Source organism: Pagrus pagrus (genome assembly GCF_965226575.1).
Source record: "Pagrus pagrus genome assembly, chromosome: 11".
NCBI classification, from domain to species: Eukaryota; Metazoa; Chordata; class Actinopteri; order Spariformes; family Sparidae; genus Pagrus; species Pagrus pagrus.
In genome coordinates, this window is record NC_140195.1 from 6,846,492 (window position 1) to 6,870,447 (window position 23,956).

Sequence of the window (23,956 nt, forward strand, 5' to 3'; positions counted from 1 at the left end):
ACCAAGCATCATTTGCATATATATTGAGAGCATACGTTTTTGGTTTATAATAGTCACCATTCTGGGGTGGGGGCGGGGAACTGGGGGCGGCTGGCAGGCATTCTGTCACCTGTTATGAGGCCCTTGTCCATGAACATCCCTGGGAGACGAAAGCAGGCGATAATTACGGTGCTGGGACTAAACTGGTGTTGCTCTTTCCCTTCACACATTGTTTTAAATCTGAAGAGAAAAAGTACAACAAAGACGGCCGCGGGGCACGTCTTTGTTTCCGAGCTCCCAGAGATTTTCAGGGGGCTACAGAATTCACAGAAAATGAAATTAATCTATCGGCACAGCACTGATCCTGTGGTGATTACAGTTTGAGCCTGACACTAATAAATCCACACGTTCCACTCTTTGCACTTTCACAGTGTGCAGGAGGCTAACTACATTCAGGCAGAATCAGTGGAGATGCACTGCAGATGGTCACATGACAAATGGCTTTATTGCCCCGTTATGGAGATTTGAATCATAATTGAGTGTCTCTACAGTGATGTGTGCACTTGGTATGACTCACAGTGAGTCTTTTGCCAGAGGACAGATGAGCTCTGTTGCTTCTACTTCAATCTGCAGACGTGTTTAGATTTCACCTCAAATCTTTTTAAACCAGCCCCAGTATTTCTTTTCTCTTTGAATATTTGTGCAAGATTTGCGTCTAAATAAAGAAAAGATTTACCAGGAGACAATTTTTAAACACAGCATGATAAAGCCAACTCAAGAGAAACCAGATTTAATTTCCCAATTGTGAAATGTATCTGTTATCAAAGAGTTTTTTTTTTTACAGAGTAATGTGAGCATGCACGTTTGCACACTGATGCATGCGCACCACGCATCACTGCTTTTGTGTGTGCTGAGCGCTTTTCAAAGGGCATGCTTTTGTGCAGGCACAGATGATGCAGCTGGCAGAAGCATGACTATTGCTGGAAGCACGTCCACGTTGGCACACTTACAGAAAGCCCTGGCTCCTGGGTCACACTTTATATAGGCTACATAAAGGCTGCCTGCCCGTCTGCTGTCTGGCCCATCGATAACGGCTGTGTTGCGCAGCCTTTAGAGTGCAGGGACCATTTGAATCTGTTTGTTTTGCTAAGTCTAGAGCTGAAATGATTAATTGATTTATTGATGAGTCAATCGTCAGAAAATCAGAAACAAAAAAACATCTGTCAATTGTTTGTTTTGTTCAAGCAAAAATGCCACAAATTCCCTATTTCTAGGATCTCAGTTGTGAGGATTTCTCTCTTTTCTTTATCTGACGTGATAATAAATTGATTTCCTTCAGATTTTGGGCTGTCAGTCAAAAAATTAAGAGATTTTAAGGTGCCAACTAGGATTTTAGTAAATTGTGATTCTGAAAATTACCTTTCTTTTATCTTTTTGACAGTCAGTTGATTAATTGAGAAAATATTTGTCAGATAAATGAACAATGAAAACTAGGATGGCATTCATTACAGCGCATACCTCCAGCAAGGCCCAACAGTCCCCTTTAATTCAGTCAAGCCTGATCCAAATAATCCAAATAAATAGATTTTTATTAGTATTTATTAGTACGCACTCATAGATCCAAGATCCATGCTGTGTTTCCTGAGAAATTAATGAAAATGTCATAAAGTTGATGGGGTCTGTTCTGGGCCGAGACACAGCGTCCATCCAACTTTTGTGGATATTTTCTTCAGTTGTGTAATCCTGCTGACAAACCAGCCAACCAACAAATGGAAATGGGCGAAAATATAACCTCCATCTTGTACCTCCTTAGTTGCAGTCCCATTTAGACATTATCAATTATTTTAAGCCTGGATCGCGATACACAATATATAGCTCAATATTTTGAAATCTCCTCAAAAGCACCCACAATAAGGCTATAATATTGATGTATTGCCCCACCCTATTCTCACATAATGTTGTAGGTTTATCATTTCTCCTGTGCAGGTAATCTCCTGTGTGAGGTGCGTCCGTGTTTCTGTTTAAGATGGCAGATAGCGTCACACTTGGTGTTACAAGATGCAGTTACAAGCCCATCAGTCTCAGCAATGTACAAAACATATCAAGAAGATAAAATCATCAGGCAATAATCTTTGAGAACTTCAGTTAGGTTGCCTTCATATTGTTATTCTGAGTTTTTTCCCCGAATACTCAACCCAGTACTCAAAATTAAACACTGTAATACTGTAACGGGATCAATCATGTTTCCCATGTAAAGATAGCTCCATTTATTCTGTAATTGCCTGATAAATTAACCAGCACAGACACCTGTCAAAACAGCAGACAATCTCTGTGAATCCACCTCCCAACAGGCTCATCTTGGTGGGCTAAGTTGGTAATGACAACTCCCCAAGTCTGTCCCCTCGGGCTGAAGGATGAGAGCACTATAGAGTTCTCTTTTCCCATCCATCCCTATTAGGATAATGCATCAAATAGACATTTTAATTTGAAGTTCATTTTCTCCTCAAGGCTCTGTAAATGTCTGCAAGCACGCATGCTGGAAGAGATAACCTTTCTTTGCAGCGTGTGATCTTTTTATTTTTGTGTCCTAATGAAATGTTCACTTATCATTTACTACAGTTTGGCATCGTGGAAGGGTGTACATTTTGGATAGGGCATTCCTTTTGAAATGAAGTGGCTTCCAAAAGGCAAAAAAAAAACAAGCCATGATGTTTCATTCATAGAGCTCCTCCTCCTGCTCAACTATAAACAAAACCACAGATGACTCATTGATTTCTACAAACAAACCAAATTGCCAGGAGTGGTGCACTCCAGTGTGACTCTGAGGAAACCTCATCGCTCAGCAGTTATATTGTTGTGCACCCAACGACCTCTTTTTTAAACCTAGCTAGTGTGACGGTAACGTGCGTGAAATGAGCGCCGAGCCCTGCCAGCGGTGCCTGAGCCCTCGTAGGGCCCGACACCTGCCTACGCTCAGCTGTTCCTGCCACGCTTGACCGCATGTGGCTAATAAACAGACCTGTCCTTATCACTGGAACTCCATTAACGGGGGTCGCAGTCACCTGAATCCCTCGCTGGGGCGACAGCAAATTACAAGGCAAATGTAATGGCTTTTGCTGTATTGCCACACACTGAGATAGTGAATTACACCAAAGGCCTGATGTTATTACATGTCCCCAGGACGCTGGCTCTGTGTTTTATGATGACTACAGTGAAAACCAGGTCAGTGCTCAAATTGTCATGGTCTTTGCCTCCATTGCTCCAGTTCTATCTATCATGTCCATTCAAAGAGAGAACAAAGGCATGCAGCAGGTCGTGCACTCCACATGTCAGCCAGTGTCGAGCGTTTCGGACAAGTCACACATAGATATGAAACTACTACCTTTGTTATTATTGTATGTATAAGGTGACAACATCTCTTAAAGGAGATAGAGATGTAAAGTGATTAATCGCGTCGCCATGCAGTGACATCCAAAGGACCTTAAGATGCTCCTGAAGGAGAAGAAGACTGATGACAGGAGGGTAAGTAGAGAGTTTAATTTATCATATTTGATTTGACACAAACAAAAACATAGACACGTGTCCACCTTAAGGCTAGGTCACGCCAGCATTCAAATAGTGAAATTTAATGGTATAATCAGTTAATTGCAATGAAATCACAGCAACCAGTAGATCTGCAAGCAGGGGTACATTTTTATATCTAGCTCAAATTGGACACAAAAACGTTGACTCTTAAACTGCGCTATTTACCAACAACAGGTCCTCTTCTTGGCCAAGCCCCCAGGAACAGTGCCAAGTGTTGAAGCCAATTTAACATACAGTAGTGGCCAAACTTTGGAAACGCAGCTTCATGTGATGCACGCTGGCCAAAAAAGACGTTTCCAGATTGTTAAAGATGTATCCAGATTTCCCTTAACAGATCCATGGTCTTGACAGTGCTGAGGGAACGGAGAGTCAGAGAGCCCAAAATGGAGGATGGAGGCCTACTTAGCTTATTAGCTGTGTTGCACTATTTACTGTTACAGTTGGAAGACAGTTATGACAGAAGAGTGACGGTGTGTAAATGTTTTTTGTATAAACTGTAAGAAACTATAGTTCTGTTAGTGAGTCATAAAAGTGATCTCGAGCTGACGAGATTGCTAAGTGACAGTTATAACTCTTCACAGAATGAGATGATGAACATTTCTTTGAACAAAATGCCAGGTGGAAGCAAACTATACAGTACAGAGAATTTAGAGCTCAGACAGCTATTGTTTCTAAATAGCACTAGCATGTACCCACTTGCTAGCATGTCAGCCGTTAGCTTGCCTGCACAGAGGTTCAGTAACTTGTTACCATCTTCTTGCACAGTTTCATGAGAATACACATTTTTCTTTCTGGTGTGACCAGACCTTTACAGGCTTTTCATCAAAGCAATGCTGAAGGGAGAAAAACTTGATTAGTAGAGGGGTCAAGGTGAAACGGGAACGTCTGAGTTCCATTTGAGAAGTAAGAAAACTTTATTCAAAGTCCCCCTGACATTTGTCGCTAATAACTAAGTATGTCATGTCTTTTTTCTTATTGCAGTCAATTTCCATATGTTTAGAAAATTGGCTTCATTAAAAACAACAACAATGTAATTAGCTTAGCATTAACTTAAATGTTCCAGCTTTCTATCGAGTAACATCAAACCCGGTCCATAATAAAAGATGGTAAGATGTTGAAATAAAATTTGAAATGAAACAAATCATAAAAGGAAACTTTTTTTACACTGCTTTCTGACGCAGTATTTCTTTGCACTGCTTCCTGCAGGTGAGATTTATTAAATGTGGCCTTTCTGTCGTCCACAGTACAAAACGCGGCATATAACAGAAACAGTTAAGGAGAGGGGTTTGGTTTTGATTATTGAACCCTGTATCTTTTCTCTGGCCATACATCTTCCTCTGCCAGGCCTCCCAAGGGCTTCAGGACATCCAACACCACAGGCCAGCTCCTGAAAAGGAGGCAGGGACAATAGTACCTTCAGGTCCCTATCCAGGCCCAGGAGATACCACTGGGGCCTCATTGACAAATTGTCCTTGTCTGGCCGCATGAGAGAATAGGGATTGCAGTAATTGCATATTTCCCTCTAATTGCATTTGTCACATGTGGGGTCTGTTGCTGTGGAGCCAGGTCTGAGGCCTTTCTCAGTGATGTGTTAAACTAAACAGCTGAACTCTCACCTGCACCACAAGAAGGGGATGTGCAGGAAAGAGGCCTGAAAAGAGGGCAATAAATTATGCAGTGGCACAAAACATCAGCAGAGCAGAAGTGGAGTCGGGCACAGAGGCTACTGCCAGACGGAGACATGCTGCAGGTCCATTAAAGACTCAGACGTGGTCATGAAGGAGTTGACTCAGTGATGTTGTGTAAGGACAGTCAAGGGCTTCCACCTGCACGATCACATGACATACAGCTAAGAAAGTATCCAGAGAACTTTGCATTTTCACATTTTCTCACTTTTATATAGCAGCTTCTACTAGAATAGTTTGATATCACTGTCCAGTCTCACACAGAAATGTTCAATAGACCTGCGGATCCACTACAGGTCAGTCTGTGAAGGTGACGTTTTGGCTTGACGAAAAGTAAACATGTGTATGAAGGTGCATTACCAGCAGTGGGCGATAATGATGGGATCAATAGGCAAACGCAATTCAGAGAGACAGAAATTCTGTGTTGGGGCGGGTTTGATAGGGCTTTTACCCAGGTGACCAGGGTTGAGTCCTCGGTGACGCAAACAGCTGGTGGTTACTGTTTTGAAGAAGGATTATTTTAAGCAAAACCATGATGACCGACCTTTTCCTAAATCTAACTAACGCATTTTTACCCCTTTATTTTGAGAATAAAACCAGACGTAGCATCTTTCTTAATGGTAACTTGACCATGGAAGAGACCTTGGTAGGCAAGACCAAATGGGACAGTGACATCAGGGAGAGGCGGGTTTGTTACACGGTTGGCTGTGATTCCATGTTGAGAAATTATGCGTCAAGAAAAAACACGAAAGTGGAACAAAATCTGATAGAAATCCAAGACGTCACTAAAATAGTGCAGCAGCTAAAATACAGTATAGGGATTCAATATAATATAAGATAAAATGTAAAGCAAATTAGAACATTGTGTGTAATAGTTAGATGTACAAACGGATGTAAACAGGTTGTACAATGAAGTAGTATTTATATGCATAATAACAGATTGTAGACAGACACGTGAATAAATATACAAAATATGATGTTTATAGGTATAAACAGGTAATAATTAATATACATGATGAGATGTAGATAGGTTGTAAAGGATAAATAACCAGGTGAGTGAGCAGGTGGAGCCAGTATGTCTTTAAGAGAATGTTGATTAAGGATTTCAAAAGGTTTTCTCATCAGAAAATAATAATAGGGATGTTTTAAATGCATTTTCATTTAGATATATAACTAAAATATTACAGTGACAATTAATTCACCTCAATTAATCAATTAATCGAGTACAATGTCAGAAAATACAAAAATATGCTCATTATATTATTAAAGTTCAAGGTGACCTCTTCAAATGTCTTGTTTTGTCTGATCACCATTTCAAAACCCAAAGATATTCAGTTGATTAAATGTAAAAAGACAAAAAACAGAAAATGTTATGTCTTTGAGAAAGACCAAAAGGATTGTCAAAACAGTTTCAGATATATTTTCCTGTTGATCCGCACGTTGTTGTAGATCTATTTTCAGCCCTGTTTCACGTGTTTCAGCCCTGTTTTCCTGCTTCAGCAAAGTTTCATGCGGTGGTTTGAGGAGGGGGCAATAATAACGAGCAGCTCCCGTCTTGGCTTCTGGTGCCTCGTGATATGCGGCCAGGCTGCTGCATTATACAGAGGGGTTGTACAACTACATTTTAATCCACTCGTGTTTCTGGCCTGATAAAAGGATTCTCTCCATCTCTTTCTGTTTAATTCACACCATCATCAATCAAATGTGTCCCTGCCCCCCACCCACCCCACCCTCCCCGCCTCTTGGGTTTTGGGGGTCTGCAGCAGATAGGTTGGGGGTCCCCCGAGGGGGTTAGGGACATGACGGACTGGTCACAGATGCCACAGAAATTAAAATGCAAGAGTCTGTGCAAGGTGTTACATTTCTCAGACATGCTCATTTGCAGTAATATCTGAGCAACATAAGGAGGCTTATCTGTGATTCCACATACGACTCACACAAGATTATGTGAATATGATTAAAAATACACGCTTTTTGGGCGTGCTATCTGCATAGTGTGGCTACAAGTGTGGAAGATTCCCTGTGTGGTAGATGCACTGTTTTTGTCTACCACCATTGTCTGCACATGACAGTCGCCACAGGCTACTTAGTAATGAATATGTGCCTGTAGCATGTGTGCTGTGTGGAGCCTATGAATAGAGTAAATATGCACATCTCTGCACAACAGGTCAGCCTCTGAACACAGATAGAAGAGGCTGTGATCAACCACAGAACGAGCTCATGAAACTACAAAGGAATTATGTATAAACAAGCGCTCAGTGTGTGACTAAAGTGTCACACGGTGATGTCTGATATTCCAGCAAACCCTTTTTGTCTAAATAAGGCTGCAGCTCTTTCTTCTTCATTGTCTTTCAGAAATATCCATAAACCTCTGATGGTCGCTCTCTTTATGTGACACATGAATAAACGCTCCTCTGACAGGTAATACAGGCTGTAACAAAAATAGCACATTTTTTAAAAGACCAAGCTGATCATGACATTTTCATAAAAATGAAGCATTTTGAACAGATTTGCCAAGGTAACATGGTTACCACTGAGTTGTAATATTATTTAATCTCACAGTGGAGCATTTTGTAAGAGCTTTACTTTTATAAATAGTAATACAATTTTGCGACAGTATATGATATTTTTGTATATCATATCACAGTATATCATACATTTTGTAGGGATGACTACATCCCTACAAAAAGAAATAGTAATGAAATAAAAAATCTTTTAATAACAAAGTGGGTAAAGGTAAGTATTAGAACAATTGGAACAGTCCGTTCATAAAATGGTATCACTTCACTGTAATGCAGCCTTTGAAACCAGGAAAAGAAACGCCTATGACATATCACGATATAACAATATTCAAAATCTTTGACAATATATGTTCTAATATCACGCCAACCATAAATATCACAATAATGCCCAGCCCAGAGCAGAACTACTAAGTGTCTATGGTGTCCACAGCTGTCCATGTACGCATGCATTTGGGAATAATAATCCAGGTTTAAAGGATAAATTCCCCAAAAAAATGAGTTTCGTGCAAAAGCTAATCATGTGTAGACGGTGTAAATAACCTCTTTTAAAATCATTTTGTGACCTGTGACTTTGATTGTACCTGTACAAATGTATGGAGACATTATTTATTTATTTATTTATTTTACATTTCTAAAACATGTCCCCATTCACTGTCGTTGTTTAGGAAAATGCTGCAACACTTTTTTTACTGTGAAGCTCCAGAAATGTTTTCTAAACTACGAAATTTCACCTGACTGATTGTTCATTCGTGAGTGACCTTATCCTTTAAGTCTTAGACCTGATATGGTAACAGCCAACAAGTTTCTCTGTGACAACCTCAGACCAAACAGGTTGAAATGGTCACTGACATATTTTAATTGTTGATATAGTATATTCTATTGTCAGATACGTTAATTGCTTAGGTGATAAAAACAAGACTAGACAACTTTGCTAATATGCAACACACAATGCAGTTACATTGAGTATGATTTGGACTCCGTCTTGGTTTCTAAGAACTGAGTGGACCATCTAAGTATTTTTTTTTCTTTCTTGTTGCATAAACATCCAGACAGTCGATCTTGTATCTTAATTTAACAGTGCACGCTTTGCGCTGAGGCTACAGGAGCTTACTTGGCCTTTCATATCACGTAAAGGTCCCAGACAGACTTGTAATGCTGTCAACATTTTTATCTGTGTGAAAGTGATACACCTGCGCTATGTGGCATTTCTGAAAGGACAAAGGACACAAACATGCATGCTGTTGTTGTTTAGTTCTACAGGCTGTTTTTCAGCAGGTGGCAGGTGTTAGAAGAGTATAAAGTGAATGTCTTGTCTCTCCCGCTACTGTTCTTTTTGAACGGTCCAATTTGAGCAAAGGATTAAGTGTCCATCATTAATCATAGGCTAATCTTGTAGATTTAGGCAAGTGGGTTCCCAAAAGTCAACACAGCTCTAATTTAATCAGAGAATGTCATCACAGTTTATGAAGCAAAATGGAGGGCTTACAGGGTATTGAAGAATTTGCTTTCAGCCGATCACCTTTGTGAACAATAGGCTCAGTTTGAAGGCACTCTGTGGGTTAACAACATATATTTTATATGCTTATAGTGAAATAAATCAGTTTTTTCAGGATAGCTAAAAGTAAAAATTGTATGATGTTTTATATATAAGGACAATGGATTTAGAATAACAAGTAACCGCTATTGTTTTATATTATCTTTGTCATTCAACAGGTTTAAAGAAGTTATCGCTGAGATAAGTTCAGGAAGCTTTTATTACAAAATCTAAATTAAAATCATGTTATATAAATGCTATATTATGAGTACATGTAAGCGAAGCATACATTACATTCACTATAAACGTTCACTGAAACAAATTACAGACCTGTTAAATTTGTATTACGAGTTGTAGTAAATTTGGGTTTAATGATCTCAGACAACGACTTTATATGGCGTTAGTAAAACACATGTAACATAAAGTTAGCATGATTCACTAACAGGGCTCCTGCTCTCTCCCAGTGTGACTGCAGCCCTACTTCTTAGTTGTAGTTAGTAGTTTGTGGGACAAAAGTATAAATATTTTATGGAGAGTAAATAATTCAACACCTGTGTATTCCTCAGCGGTTCACTAGCAGCTCTGATCCAGTCACTTCAAGACATCTTTTGTGGATGGAGAGCCCTTCAGCCTAAATGACACTTGGCCAAATAGCACTTAAGTACATGCTCAATATTTTAACAGGGCCGTGCAAGGAAGCTGTGGAGTGGTTGAGCTGTTCCTGTGGAGTAGAACAGGTGGATTGCTTTTTTGTGTGTGTGTGTGGGTGGGGGGGGAGGTTGTGTGTGTAGAGGCACAAGCATAAAGCTCTTATTGCTTCTCTGCTTAGGTCTAACAATTACCTCCAACTTAATTCTCCAGTTCAAGTGCTGTGATTGGTTACACAAGGAGCCGATGGCCTAAAATTTATATCACGGTATTTTTTGTGTGTGTGTGTTTTACAGTGACAGTATAATCTTGAATTTTGTATCACAGTATTACAAAAATAAAAGGGATACTCCACTCAAACATGATTCTACCTCTTTTCGCTCTATTGGCAATGAAAGGGGTCATATCCTAAGAAAGTGTGTTTATTGGCTTCAAATAGGAATAAAAATGAGCAATAGGCCTACATGTGTTCTTGGAGGAGAAGCCTGAAAGATGATGCAGGTTATTTTCTAGTTACTTAATGGCTTCAAACGAGACTTAATGTTTGCACAATTTCTCTTGACTAATACTAAATATACTAATGCTAAATACTCCAGCATTGCTCACGCTATCCATTAGCCACAGATCGTGCTAACGCTAAGTTCAACAGGTTAACCTGCAATGATCCATCCTTGAGGTTTAAAGTGCATCCAGTTTGTTACGTAGCTGACTCTCGTTGAGAAAGCAGTTTGAAGAAAATTAGTTAGTATACACCTAGCCTGTAAGAGTTTTCCAGTTGTTGTAGAAACATTTCCATAAAAATTAAAAAAATCAACTGGGTCTTCATTTCCTTGGATGGTGGAAGTAGATGAAGATGTTTGAGTTGGTTCTAGTAGACAACAACGGAGAAATCTGGGTGCTTTCCACATGTTTGTGTTACCAAAGTCGGAGTTAGCAATGTAAACTGTATTACTTGATTTTTGTCATGTAGTCCTATCTATGAGCCTGTTTTGCTCAAAAGTCTGCTAAAAAATGTAAACATATGGCTGAAGGTTCATCTAAAACCTATGTTACCTAATAAATACAGCATATTTGTCCATCTCTCAATACATCCTCAGCCTGTCTGCTCATCCGCTAGTCCATTGGTTCTAACTGATTGTTGTTATTCTTAAAAAATAATAAGAGTTACAAAACAGCGAGGCACTGTGTTTTTTATTTTTACTAAATGTTACTCCAACAGGAGTGAATGGTGTATTTTTTGTGGTCTATCTGCAGCAGGTGTATGTGGGATGGAGTTGAAATAAACTACAGTCTGTGTGAGTTCATGTTAATGAAGGGACAGGTCACCCAGTGCAACAGCGTGGCTCATTGATGTGTTCTTAATAGTTTTTTGGGCAACAATGGAGCTCTGTGGCACAGGGGAATAAGATATATTAGGCTTTGGATACACAGTCAATACTTGTCAGAAGGATCAATTCATTGTCAGTTTTGGGTTTTTCTCGAGCTTTGATGACAGTAAAAAAATAATAATTAATAAAATTAATATCTCCAAGCATATTTTTTAAAGTTAAATAAGAAATGTGACTGGTAAACAGGTTAATTATATTTTATAAAAGTGAACAGTCATCAGTTCTTTTTTTTTGCTGCATTTGCAGGTTCTGGTAATCAAATTTAACAAACTGTTTTCTGAACTAAACACTGATAAGTGTAGAGAGGCCATTGTAGGAGCTCTGATTAACGTTCTGTTGATGAGAAAATTAACTTATATACACTTCATTATAAACCCGGCAGACCTCAAGGACCCAGACTTTTATGAAGCTGGGACCAGATGTCATCCAGCCACAGCCCCAATTAATCTCCGGGCCTTGTAACACGCCCCTGGAAACAAAAAAAAAACCTGATTGGGTGTGGAGGGCAGAGACAGTGAGTAGAAAGCGAGGGTGAGAGATGCTATCCGGGGAGCAGCCGGCCCTGGCGAGTCTGCAGAGGGTAAGATAAGAGGGGGGCGGCTGCGGCGGAGCCTGGGTCTCAGAGAGGAGGCTGAGGTTATTCATTGCTCTGCCGTGAAAGCTTGAGAAGATTACCCAGAGCCTGGTTGGCAGTGATACAAGGGGGACAGGCAGAGGGGGCCCCCCTCTCACCCCTTTGTTCCCCATCCATCTGCTTGAATCTCACAATGGCTCATCAGGACCAAGTAGGGTGGAGGGGTGGAGCAGCAGAGGCTTGCAGAATGGGAGGAAGTGAGCGGGTGGGGTGGGGCTGAAGGGAGGGGTGTGGGGGCAACCTGCAAGACATTGGGAGGTAATGCGAGGCAGTGTAGGGAGAGTGAAACTAAAAGGGAGGGAGAGATAGAGCAGGACGGGGAATGAATCCTGGAACACGGTGCTTGTTGAGATTGAATGAATGGTGCTGCAGCTGACAAGCTCTGACAGACTACATTGGGAAGGACCAGGGAGGCGGGTGTTCACATTGTTATTTTCTCGGAGGTAATGGGCTGGCAGCTCCTCTTCACTCTGAATAATCAGTACTTTGGTTAGACTCAGACACCACTTCAAACCATGATAAATACACCACTCCAAACCCTTGCCACCAAGAGGATAGCATTTGTCTCTAAATGCCTTGACCACCATATTTATCTTGTTGAGGAATGATCAGATGATGATGGGTGCTTTCTTCCATTACGCAGGTAATTATAGGTATTTTTACAGAGGAAAAACATCAGTAACAGCCTACCTTTACAGCAGGGGGGCTTTAAACTGGTCCCACTGCACTGATGGTGGTAAGGGATGGTTATAATGGTGAAATAGATCCGGTTTATTCTTGGCTGGCAGAGAAATGTTTATGCACAACACAGTAAACACAACACAGTAAACATGCTATTGTGCATGTTATTATCATCACACTCTCTAGTGTTTTAACATAGCCTGATTATTTATTCACCATAATGATAATTCACCATAAGCTGCCACAGTAATTGATAATTCACTGCATACATTTCAGGGTGCAAGACTGCTGTAGGCGTTTCTCAAAGAAAGGTGGGCAGATGTTTCTTTTTTATTCAAAGTGTAGCAGGTACCGTTAATGGAGATTCACTACTCATTTTTTCACCTTCGTAGTCCCAGGAATGAGCACAATCCAGCAGTGTTTTTGCATCAGAGAAATGTAAATCTCCTGTTAAACGCTGCAGACTGAAAGCCTGTGGATAATGTTCGACAGATTCAATCAGAAAGGGATTTATCGACTTACGCGTCCAATCAAACTAGGTTAGATTTTCTCACCATGTTGCTTCGGTAACCCCTCCTGAAAAGCTGACACTTGGGTCGACCCATCTTTTGATTGTTCTCAATGTAACTAGTTCATGTGTGACTGTATGAACAGCTAGAGGCTATTACACCGCTGAATAGGAATAGCAGACCAATTACTTTGGCCCAGATGGAGGTGCGTGCTCCTCGGAGAGGGCCCTATCCTTGCCTGACACCCATGCATGCGCACACACACACACATACATGCACACACACAAGAGTCTGGAGACCCTGCACTCTTGGTAGTGAGGGGAGATGAAGAGGGCTAATGAGGTACACAAATGGGATTTCTAAACTGATATCAAGCTCTGACAACATTTTAAACCAACTGATGCTTCCTCACTGTGTTTGACATTTTGATTGTCTCTAATTGCTTCGCGGTGACAGATGACACTCAGCAAAAAATTGTCATTTTAACACATCCAAACCTCAGTGGAGACAAGTGCACTGTTTATGCATTTCAGCAGACCAAAATTGAGTGAATGGATGTTGCAGTTGAATCCCTCTCCGTCCCAGAGGAGCTTTTACTGGGATGCTCCCAATAGAATCCTATCTCAAACCAAGCCAGTGTAGCTGGCGCTCACACACACAGCGGACATATGGCCAATCTCCCATCGTCTGCTGTGCTATTTACGGCTCAGTAGCTTGTCATTTGTTTTGCCTCTCAGAAACCAGTATGACACCTGTTTGAATTCTCAATAAAAGGCTTTTTTTATGTCTGGGAGAAGGCTGTTGTCACTTAATCTTTCTCTCTACATCACTGATAATTGGTAGTCTGCTTTTTTTATATATATAATTTTGACAGCTATGTTTTTGTTTATGCGGATGAAAATTAGATCTCACAATGATTGTCAAATCAGCTATCAAAAGTCAAACAGTCAAAGAATTGTTGATGCATCCATGTGCATCTGGACATGATTGAATGATGGAAAGCTGTGCTACATTTCTTCTTTACTGTACACACTGACAGTTAATAGCTAAAAATATATATTTTTTAAATTTGGTCTTTGGTCCATTATCTCATCTTCTTACCCCACCCAGTTAATGTTTGATGCCTACCGCGGCATGCAATATGCAAAAGACGGAGGAGCCTCAACAGGTACAAAAAAAAACAACTGGTGTGTGCTTCAGTTTCCTCTGGTCTCATTTAATGTGTACACTGAATACTTATGAAAATGTGTATATGCCCTTTAAATCACAAAACAAAACATTCATGCGCCATGTTTATCCTGACTGTGGTCGGCTGGGCTTTGTCCAGAATTTACTCCGCCTCTTGCGCAGTGTGAGCTGGGATACTCTCCAGCCCTCCTGTGGCTCTGCATGTTATAAGCAGGTATACATAATGGATGGATGGTTGGATAGATGGAAATTTAATGTGGTTGGATTAACACAGGCAGTGATGGCTTTCTCATGGAATATGATTATATTGTTATTGATTTTATTCATAACACAAAAAAATGGGCATTATGCCAATTCAAAGGTTGTTTCTTAAAGGGATAATTTGTAAGATATGGCCAGTGTTTTAGTTTAAAACATATAAAAAGTGAACTAACAGACATATCAACAGACTGTGAGGAGACAACAGTATTAATGTTATGTCAAAGAAATCTATGAACTGTGTTGCAGATATGTCTACTTAAGTTAACATGCTAACCAGCTAGCCCTGTTCCCGCCTGCCGTGTCCACTCATAGTCAGACCCACTGTAAATCACCTCTATACCGTATCCCGTCTTCAAACTGGTATCTGTTAGTCTCATAGGCTGTGTTTATTCCAAGTCTAGTGTCCAGCCGTGTTCACTTGGAGGCTGGTTGACTGAGACCCTGTTGTCCACTGTGACTCCCCCAGTGATCCGAGGTTGCAGTTAGGGCTCCCATGAGCTAATAGGGCCACTGAGATCCGAAGCTAACTGAGCTACTTGCTAACAGCAATAAGCATTTGTGCTGCCCCCTATGGTTTTTGAGCTATCTTTGAATTCTGGCTGTTTCTTACAAATTAGACCTTTAAGTAAACGCTAAACTATTAATGCTTGGCGTCACAGTGAAACCGCAGTTAGAGCGTCTTTATCTTCTGTAATGTGACGTATTTATAAGGGGAAAATATCCAAGGTTAAGTAGTGCGAGAGGGATTAGAGCTTAACCGTGCTCTTTCTGAAATGTAAACAAACAAGACAGCTCTGACCTGTGATAGTGCTCTGCTAGCTACCCAGTTGCTAACAGTCTTGTACAGTTTTACATACGGGCAAGTTTCACATTTGAATACGTTTATGTATGCATCAACACGAACAGGATGATTCATCAAGAATATACAACAGGAAGAGAAAAGAGAGATGTTTTGATATGTGAATATTCAACAGGACTCTATGACACATATCTGTCAAAACCAAGATATAACTGAACAATAACCACAGAAATACAACTTGGAAGACTTATGTAATAGTGTCTTTAATAGGGTTTTTTTTTTTTTTTATTGTTTTTACTCCCAAAAGTCTAAAATTTTATAGCAACTACATGCCATCATGTTCTGTTAAATACAAGCAAAAAAACAGCAGTAAAGCAGTGTAATTTCTAACTTACAGATTTGAGCTCTATTTATAAAAAAGGTGTAACTGTAATAGAGTTGCATCACATTTGAATTAGTGCATAATCAATATCAGGATGCCATTTTTTCCCCACAGAATGAATTTGTTGTTGCTATAAAACCAGAGGAGCCTGAAGACATGTCTTGTGTATTTTAGCAACAGTCAAAGGTCAAAAAGCTTTTTATGCTCTTTTTTGGCAGGAGCATTTATCTATGCAGGGAAATAAAAACACTTAATTTTATGGGTCAGTAGTTTCCTTATAATTATAATTGGAAGTCTGTACAAGGTAATTCAGCACTACAAACAGGGAAAGTGGAGATTTTCCAGAGAGCAGTTGTTTTTATCCTTGTAAGAAATGCTTAATTTAAATAAACCTTTCAGAAAATATGAATTAAAATACTAAGTCAATATATTTCATCTAAAAATGTTAAACATTTTAAATTTTTTCTTTGCTGTGACCTCAGTATTTGTAAAATACTACATACTGTACAACCTAACATGTCAACAGTTCTGTACAGCACAGGTCTAATGGACTCACAGTGGGTCATAATATGTAATATTTTCTCCGTGACACTCGCTGTGTTTGGGCCTCTAACATGAAATGCATCGATCCAGTGTGATAAGCTCACGAGCAGAGGCTGAAGAAATGAATCATCCTTAACCTCAAACTTACACCTGATCAATAACAGGAAAACCGACTTGACACGTTCACTTTCTGGGTTTGTAATGATCACTTTTCTTCATTAATTTGACGGCAAGTCTCTGCCCTGAGATCAAAGGTTTTTTCCAGAGCAAAACAGATGTTTGCTTAGAGCTCTGTAGACCATAGGAGGCAAATGCACCAGGCCCAGGGGGCTTGTGTGCCCTGGATGTGGAATCATCTTTTGTAACTGTGCTGAAATGCCATTCCTTCTCCACCGGCTGTGTATGCAGGAGACAGCCACAGGCGCGATGCAGCCAATGGAAAGACAGAAAGACAAAATATACTCTGGAATAAGAATTGGTGTTAGGAATCAGGGTAAACACATGGAGGGAAAAATGTGTTTGACATAAGCTCAAAGAGGCGTGTGGAAAATAGTACAGTATATCTCCTGCATGTGTAGATGATGTCATAAGATTATGTAGTAGCAGCTCTGGAGGGCTTCACAGCTGGGTTTTGATCTAAATGCTAACCCAAGCAGGTATAATGTTGACCATGTTTACTATCATTGTTTAGTGTGTTAGCATGCTAACATTTGCTATTTATGATCTAACGCCATTATCGACAGGACGACAACATTTGTTTCTGCTTACCAACAACCGTTACAAATCATTGTTGGGAACTTTAATCTGTTTAATGATCTGACAACACCATGGTGAGGGTTTGTTTAGGTTTAGGCACAAAATATCTTTCAGGTTTAGGGGAACACTGTGGTTTGGGTTGAAATGATTACTTTAAGGTTAGGGAACCTTTTTTCATCACTGTTACAATAATTACCACTTCATCCAGTTCAAAGAGCAGCCTTTGTCACGGTTAAAAGAAACCAGTGTTGACTGTGTTGAACTGTGGTCTCTAGTGTTTATACTCTTGCACAGCCAGATCTTTCTTCACAGCGCTTTGCCGAGGCTGGAGAAAGGTCTGGCTGCATCACAGATATAGGGGAAAAATGCTTTGGCTTGTTTGTACTTATTTAAACCAATCATAATTGCCTTAGGTAGCACAAAGTCCAAGATGCAACAACTGTGCCTCTGCAAAATTGTGTCGGAGAGAACTTGTTTTGGTGGTAAAATGGCGAAAACTTTGCAAAAGAAAAAGTAAAAACTGCCAGCTTGTTTATTTGATAACTATCAGCGACCAGGTTAATGTTAAGGTAATTTGGCATTTTCACCATGCAGGTTGCTAGTAAGGCTACACCATATGTTAAAAAAAAATGTGATTTCGATATTTTTGATTTTGCAGGATTAGTGGAAATACTGATGCATTTGGTGTCTGTACCAAATGTACAATTTTTGTTACATCTGGAGAGCGACATTTGTAAACCATGTAATCTCTTCAGCAATGCAGTACTTGATTTTAGTACTGTTTTGTCACACATTTCACTGCAGCTCCTGTGATTTGGATATTACACTTGGCCGTATTGTGATTTTGATAATAATTCGAGTACTTTTGTTGCCCTAGTTGCTCAGAGGCTGTTGGTGTTTCCCATAGATAAAGAGATTTTGAAAAAGCTAGCACACAGACAGCGGAAGGAAGCAAAATGTCGCTGGAAATAGTTGGCCAGTGGCAAGCTCGCACCAACAGTGTGCACCCAGTGAGTCAGACTACTGTGTTTAACTTTTTTTTGTCTCATCCAGCCACTCCGCTGCCTCTGTGGAGTTTTTTTTCTGAAGCAATCACTCTTCTTGGGAGGACATTCTCATTTTGCAGGTCATGAACCAAAGTTTTGGACAAATTGAACATCTGACCTGGAAATGGCACTAGATTAAAAACCTTAAAGGATCACCAAAGATTTTACAACCCGGGGGTATATTGAATGTCTGTACCAAATATTGTGCCAGTCTATTGAATCGTTGCTGCAATATGTCAAACAAAACCATAAACTTTGTGTTGGCACTGATCCATCGAGTTGAAATTGAGATACTTAACAGGATAAGTGAAAACTGACCTGCTTGTGGTCCTATCCACCTTATTCCTAGCAACCATGATACTTTGCGTTAATTATGGGCGCGATTTCAGGACAGGACTCTAATCTTCTTCCTTAAAGTGATTGTTACAGTGTATCATTCATTCATGAAGATCTAGGTTAGCGACTTAATCACATGAATACTACTAACACTATTATTATTGCTATGCCCAGTTAGCTAGTAAGTATGATACTATGACCTCCGGAAGTATCACCCAAAAACGTTTCCCCAGTATCCTCCCCTGGAAACTCTGGGATAGGAAACGTCAAAGGATCACCATACTCACTAGGATTCATCCTCTTTGGACCATGAATTTCTGTACAGATTTTCATGCTAATCCATTTAATAGTTGTTGACATGTTTCACTCTGGGTCAAAGTGGTGAGTCGACCGCTACCGTTACGAAAGTCCTTCAGCAACCAAAAATCTTAATCAGCAGAACTTTTAAGGGAGCCTGATGATGAGTGGATCCATATGGATCTCTATTTACGCTGCACTTTGACAATCATGTGGCTGACAACACATGATACATACTGTAGCACCGCTACCTGTTATGGAGGGAACAGGATGCAGCGCTCAGGTTTAGAGTGTCACCCTCAGGCCACAGAGTGCTGAGTCAGTCGTCACCGACAAGGTCTCCTCGCCCTGCTTTCACCCTGACAGCTGAATTATTCATTAAAGGAGAGGAAAGCACAGGGGACCCTGCTAATTTCTCAATGGGATTGTTGGCTGTCCTCGCAGTAGGCCGTCCAATGAAAAGACAAGCTCAGAGGGCCGGTTTGAAATGATCTGTGAGTATTTTACTCGATATTTTTATGAAATGGACATCGCCTGCTATCAACACAATTAAACGGGCTCTCAGTGACTCATTGACTTGTGGCACAGCGGACAGATCTTGTGTATCCTGAACTGATATGGCATTCGCTAGCTGCTTTCAAGGACACTGAACAGCGATGTGTGTGGGAGTCTGAATCAGACCCTTGCAGATTTATTGAGTGCACTCACACCATCAGATACATCCAGCAGCGGCTCGAGTTGTTTTAAAGGTTGGGGACTTTGCCAGTTGTCGTCATCAAAGAGAGTGTCTTCATGTTCGTGTCCTTTCATAACTGGCACCAAGCCAGTGAGCCATGCAGAGGTTAACTTAGCATATGACATTCTCTCCAGCACCAAATCCCCCATAATAAACTAAATCATGTTAAAGTGAGAGCACACAGGGAGAGAGGGCACCGGTTTGAACATGACACATCGCTGTTTTTCATTACAAACTACTCCACTTCCAGAGCGGCAGCGCAGGCATGAGAGAGATCAATAATCTGTATGAGATAATGAAATAAATCATTAAAGCTTAAAAACCCCAACAGGTCACAAACAACCGGCAAGTCCTTTGACACCAATTAAAAAATAAAAAGATCTAAATGTCACACACAAGCATGCCACAAATTAAATGTTTCTTTGATCACAATGGAGACTGGAGGTAACAGTTCAGAACAGTGCAACACATGCTTCTTTTCCATTATCAATTAATTATTTATCAGTTTCTTATACATCCTGTAATCAATAACGACCAGACTCAACACAGAACAGCCGTGAATTGAGTTACATATAGCGCAAGCATCAGAGAGGTTCGATATTTACAAGGTCATGCGAAGACCGGATACATTATGCAGTGTTTTCCCTACGTGCATTCATCAGCTAAATAATTAGCGCTGCTGCTATATAAGAATCTCCCCAAACGCAATAAGCTCGCTATCTCTACTCTAAGTAGCCAGTGTCTGGGATAAGCAAGGATTATCAATCGAGTGCCCCCAGACATAGCCACTGTTCAGCGGTCTGTTATCGGTTATTGGTCGTTCGATAGCACAGCTAGCAGCAACAAAAGCTCCGCTACCAGGTTTGAGTTCAGCGAAAAGTAGAGATGACACAGAACAGCTCAAAGACAGGCCACTCCTCTTTAACCAAAAGGGGGAATATCATTTTAACTGTATAGTCAACAGAGATAAAGCAGATCCAAAGGGTCAGACAACTTAAGGACCATTACACTCTGTTGTCCAAAATGATTACAATCCACACCGTGTCGTAGGTTAGTTGAATAAAATTGTCCTGCAGGAGTTATTTGATTTCATTCATGTAGTTTGTCTGATCAAGATCTTTACTTCATGACGATATGTACATTGTGCCGTGACCTTTTTGCACTTTTTGCCTGTATGTCTTTGGCTTGTTAGTTATTTGTTCTAACGTGTGCTTTTTTTCAGTAATTTTATGCCTTTTGGGATGGTATGAAAAGGATTGGCATGAGGATTTAACATTATCTTTCACTTTATAAAAAAGGAAGACCCTCCCTGCGACTTGGAACGGCAACACCATCCACCAAATATTTAAAGATAATATAACAGCACTGAATTGGTACAATTTGTGTTAACATTTTATAATACAGCCCGTGTTTTACAGAGTCATGTAATAAATGTAGACACTCAGATGGGTTATTAAAGAGCATATAAAACAAATGGGTTATGTTCCCACAATGACAGTCAGCTGTGATAAAAGGCATTGACTGTTCTCCCCTTTTTACTATTTAATTACACAGTAGGAACAAATTATACATTTGTGAGTCCCACTGTTGTCTTTCTGGGAACATAACCCACATATTTTATAGGTTCTTCAATAATCCCTTCACCTCAGAGTCAAAGGATTTTCCCAAAGCCCCTTTTGTTACCTTACTTGTACTCCTGCAGTTTTGGTAGTTTATTTTAACTGGGTTGATAATACTTTATATTATATATGATATATTACTTATGTTAACTTTGTTTAAATACCAGAAAGAACAGCAAATATTGTCTTGATGCCTGATTTATAGGATGAATTAAACCACTGTGAAAAGTGTGGATTGGAAAGTAGAACCTCCAGTTGCAACATAACAAATTTGAAGTTTACATTTATTGTTAACATTCATGACATTTTGTAGTGAGTGGGTTACATTATTCTCAGAAGTGTAAGTGATTATAAGCTACGGATGCCCTTTCACCGTCCTCGCCTCCTCTCATTGTCATCATGTTTCATGCTGAGCGATGGACCGTCCGAGTGCTTCATGGATGAGACAGAAATCAGTTTAAAATCTCCTTTACACAAGGACGTGAAGTCTTTCTGTTCTGATCATTTACACTGTTCTTCTGCACTGCTTTTCTCATCGAATTTCAATGAAATAAGACACTTTGGTTTAAATGTCCGGGCATTTCCACTCACAAACACACATACGCAGGAGTATTTAACGCTGAAGGCATTCAACAGCTCCATGAAAAGCCTTTCTAATGTTCTCAGAGAAGAGAAAATGAACAGCAGTTTAGTGCAGAGTCAGCAGGAAATAATCATCTGTTGTATAAAGACTGCATCTTTGTGTCCTTTTCACCTCAGATTTCTTCACTGCATGTAAATCTTTACCTCTGGTTACAGGGGAGATAAAAGGCATAATATGCTCATTTCTTTACATTGTATAGATGTATAGACCTTCCCCTCCTCCTCCAGCTCTCTAATACTACATCTGTTTTGCACTAATTACACACCGAGCATCTTGCCACATTAGTTTGTCACCTCTTTCTGCTTTAAATATCAGTTTCCTGGCTTCAGAGAGTGAGAGAGCTACACCTCTGGGAGCAGAGGTGTCAACAGGCACAAAACCACAAATTACATATTTTCTGCAGCCTCCCACTCTTGACACGCACGTGCACACAGATAGATGCCGACCTGTACGCAAGCACATTCACCCATAGCCACACATCCAGGCAGCAACAGATGGACGGCCTTGAGGCAGAGCCTGAGAGACTTGTGTTAGGGTAGAGCTGCCAATTGATTGCTAAGATCAGGTGTGCGTCTAAACAAAGGCACCTCCTGCTCTTTTCAAGTATCGTGGTTATACTAGCCTCAGGACAAATGGAGACACAAAACAACAGTGGCATCTGTGGCAGGTAATGATCCCTTCACCAAAAATCTGGATAATGACAAACCTCGACCATTTGTTGCAGTTAAAATCACTGTTGCTCACTCTGAGCTCCACGTGTGTCCTCCAGCAACATGTGCCGGAGCTGCGAGAGCAGTTCGGTCGAGTTACAGCCATAGATCAGCAGTCAGCCGCCGCTGGAGTCGAGCCAGCCAGAGCAGGGCCGGATGAAACGATGTCAGCTTTTATCTGCCGCTGATCCAAACTGCATCCATAAATTGGGCTGCACACATCACATGAGGTCAAAGGTGGATAAGCGCGCACTGCACCAGCTAATGAGCTAATGAGGTGTTTTTCCCAATTGCTCAGGAACATTTTCTGCACCAAAACAATAAATGCAAACACCACATCAGTTTATATTGTTTATTTGTCGTGCAGGAGGCTGACAGTCACTCAAAACATTTAGTTTAGTTTATGAGGCTCCCCATTAGCTGCCGCATTGCAGCAGCTATTCTTGCAGCTATTTCACTCAGGCCAAAAATAAATACATTTACAACCACCAAAATAACATGCTCTGTTATAATTACATAAAGCGTCTTTAATCACTACCTTTATACCAACAGTGTATTTAAATGACAATGTGAGAAAGGTTCCTTGAAGAAACAGAAGAACAGAAAATTATCACCTAAACCTGCAGCTCCCCCACGGCTTTAAGGAGCTTTATAGCGGGTTTCATCTCATTGTTTAGCTGTGCAGGGTGCAACGACGCTGTTCTCGTTCACTCTTACTGCTCTCATGGTGTTTTTTTTTCTTTTAGGCAAAGTATGCAACAAAGCTCTAAAAACTTACTGTACGCTACCTGCTCAGCATCAAACAGCAGGTTGGAGTGAATATCACATTCATCAGGTGGCCAGAAACATGACCTCAAATGAATGATATGTTGCTCTGTAATGGCTGGATGTAAATACGCAACTGTTTGCTAAAAAGTGCACCATATCCATTCATAAAGTGATTTTATATTAACTTTATATTCATGACATGTTTCTGTTTCTTCTCTTCAAAAAAGTAATAAATTGCAGGTTTAAATAAACACAGTAGTTAAGTATTTATGGAACTGTGTTTTCTCTTCAAGTCATTTCTTGTTGAGACTAAGATAGAGTGATTCAACACTTCACTGCACACATATTTTCAAAATGTGATCACTGTAAATGTCTTCAGCCTACATGTAGCTTCTTTGTCAAATTATATATTTTTTAATTTTCTTCAGATTTGGTGAACTGGTCGGTAAGGAAAAGAAAGGCTGATGACGATGATGAAGCTGAGGTGAGTTGGATAAATTATAATACCTTATAAAAAAACAAATCAAAAAACAAATCATGTCAAAATTTTGCATAAAATAGAGGTCAGTGTCAAAACAAGATGCCGTGGTGTCATAAGTCACATCCTGCCTGAGAGCATTTTATCCTCTCGTGTCAGTGGATGTGCTAAATGTCATCTACGAAACGTACACACCTCACTGCCGCTGCTGGAAAAAGACCAATAACTC

At 40.2% G+C, this 23,956-nt stretch overlaps 1 protein-coding gene across 2 annotated transcripts in view; it reads left to right on the forward strand.

Moving 5' to 3' along the window:
• Window positions 1-23,956, forward strand: part of klhl12 (kelch-like family member 12) — a 112,464-nt gene that overhangs the window by 22,703 nt on the left and 65,805 nt on the right. For both annotated transcript variants that reach the window (XM_084367224.1, XM_084367227.1), the window contains exon 3: window positions 23,678-23,733. In XM_084367224.1, the coding sequence (XP_084223350.1) occupies window positions 23,714-23,733 (20 nt within the window). In that variant the 5' untranslated portion in view covers window positions 23,678-23,713. The remainder of the gene's footprint in view (window positions 1-23,677; window positions 23,734-23,956) is intronic.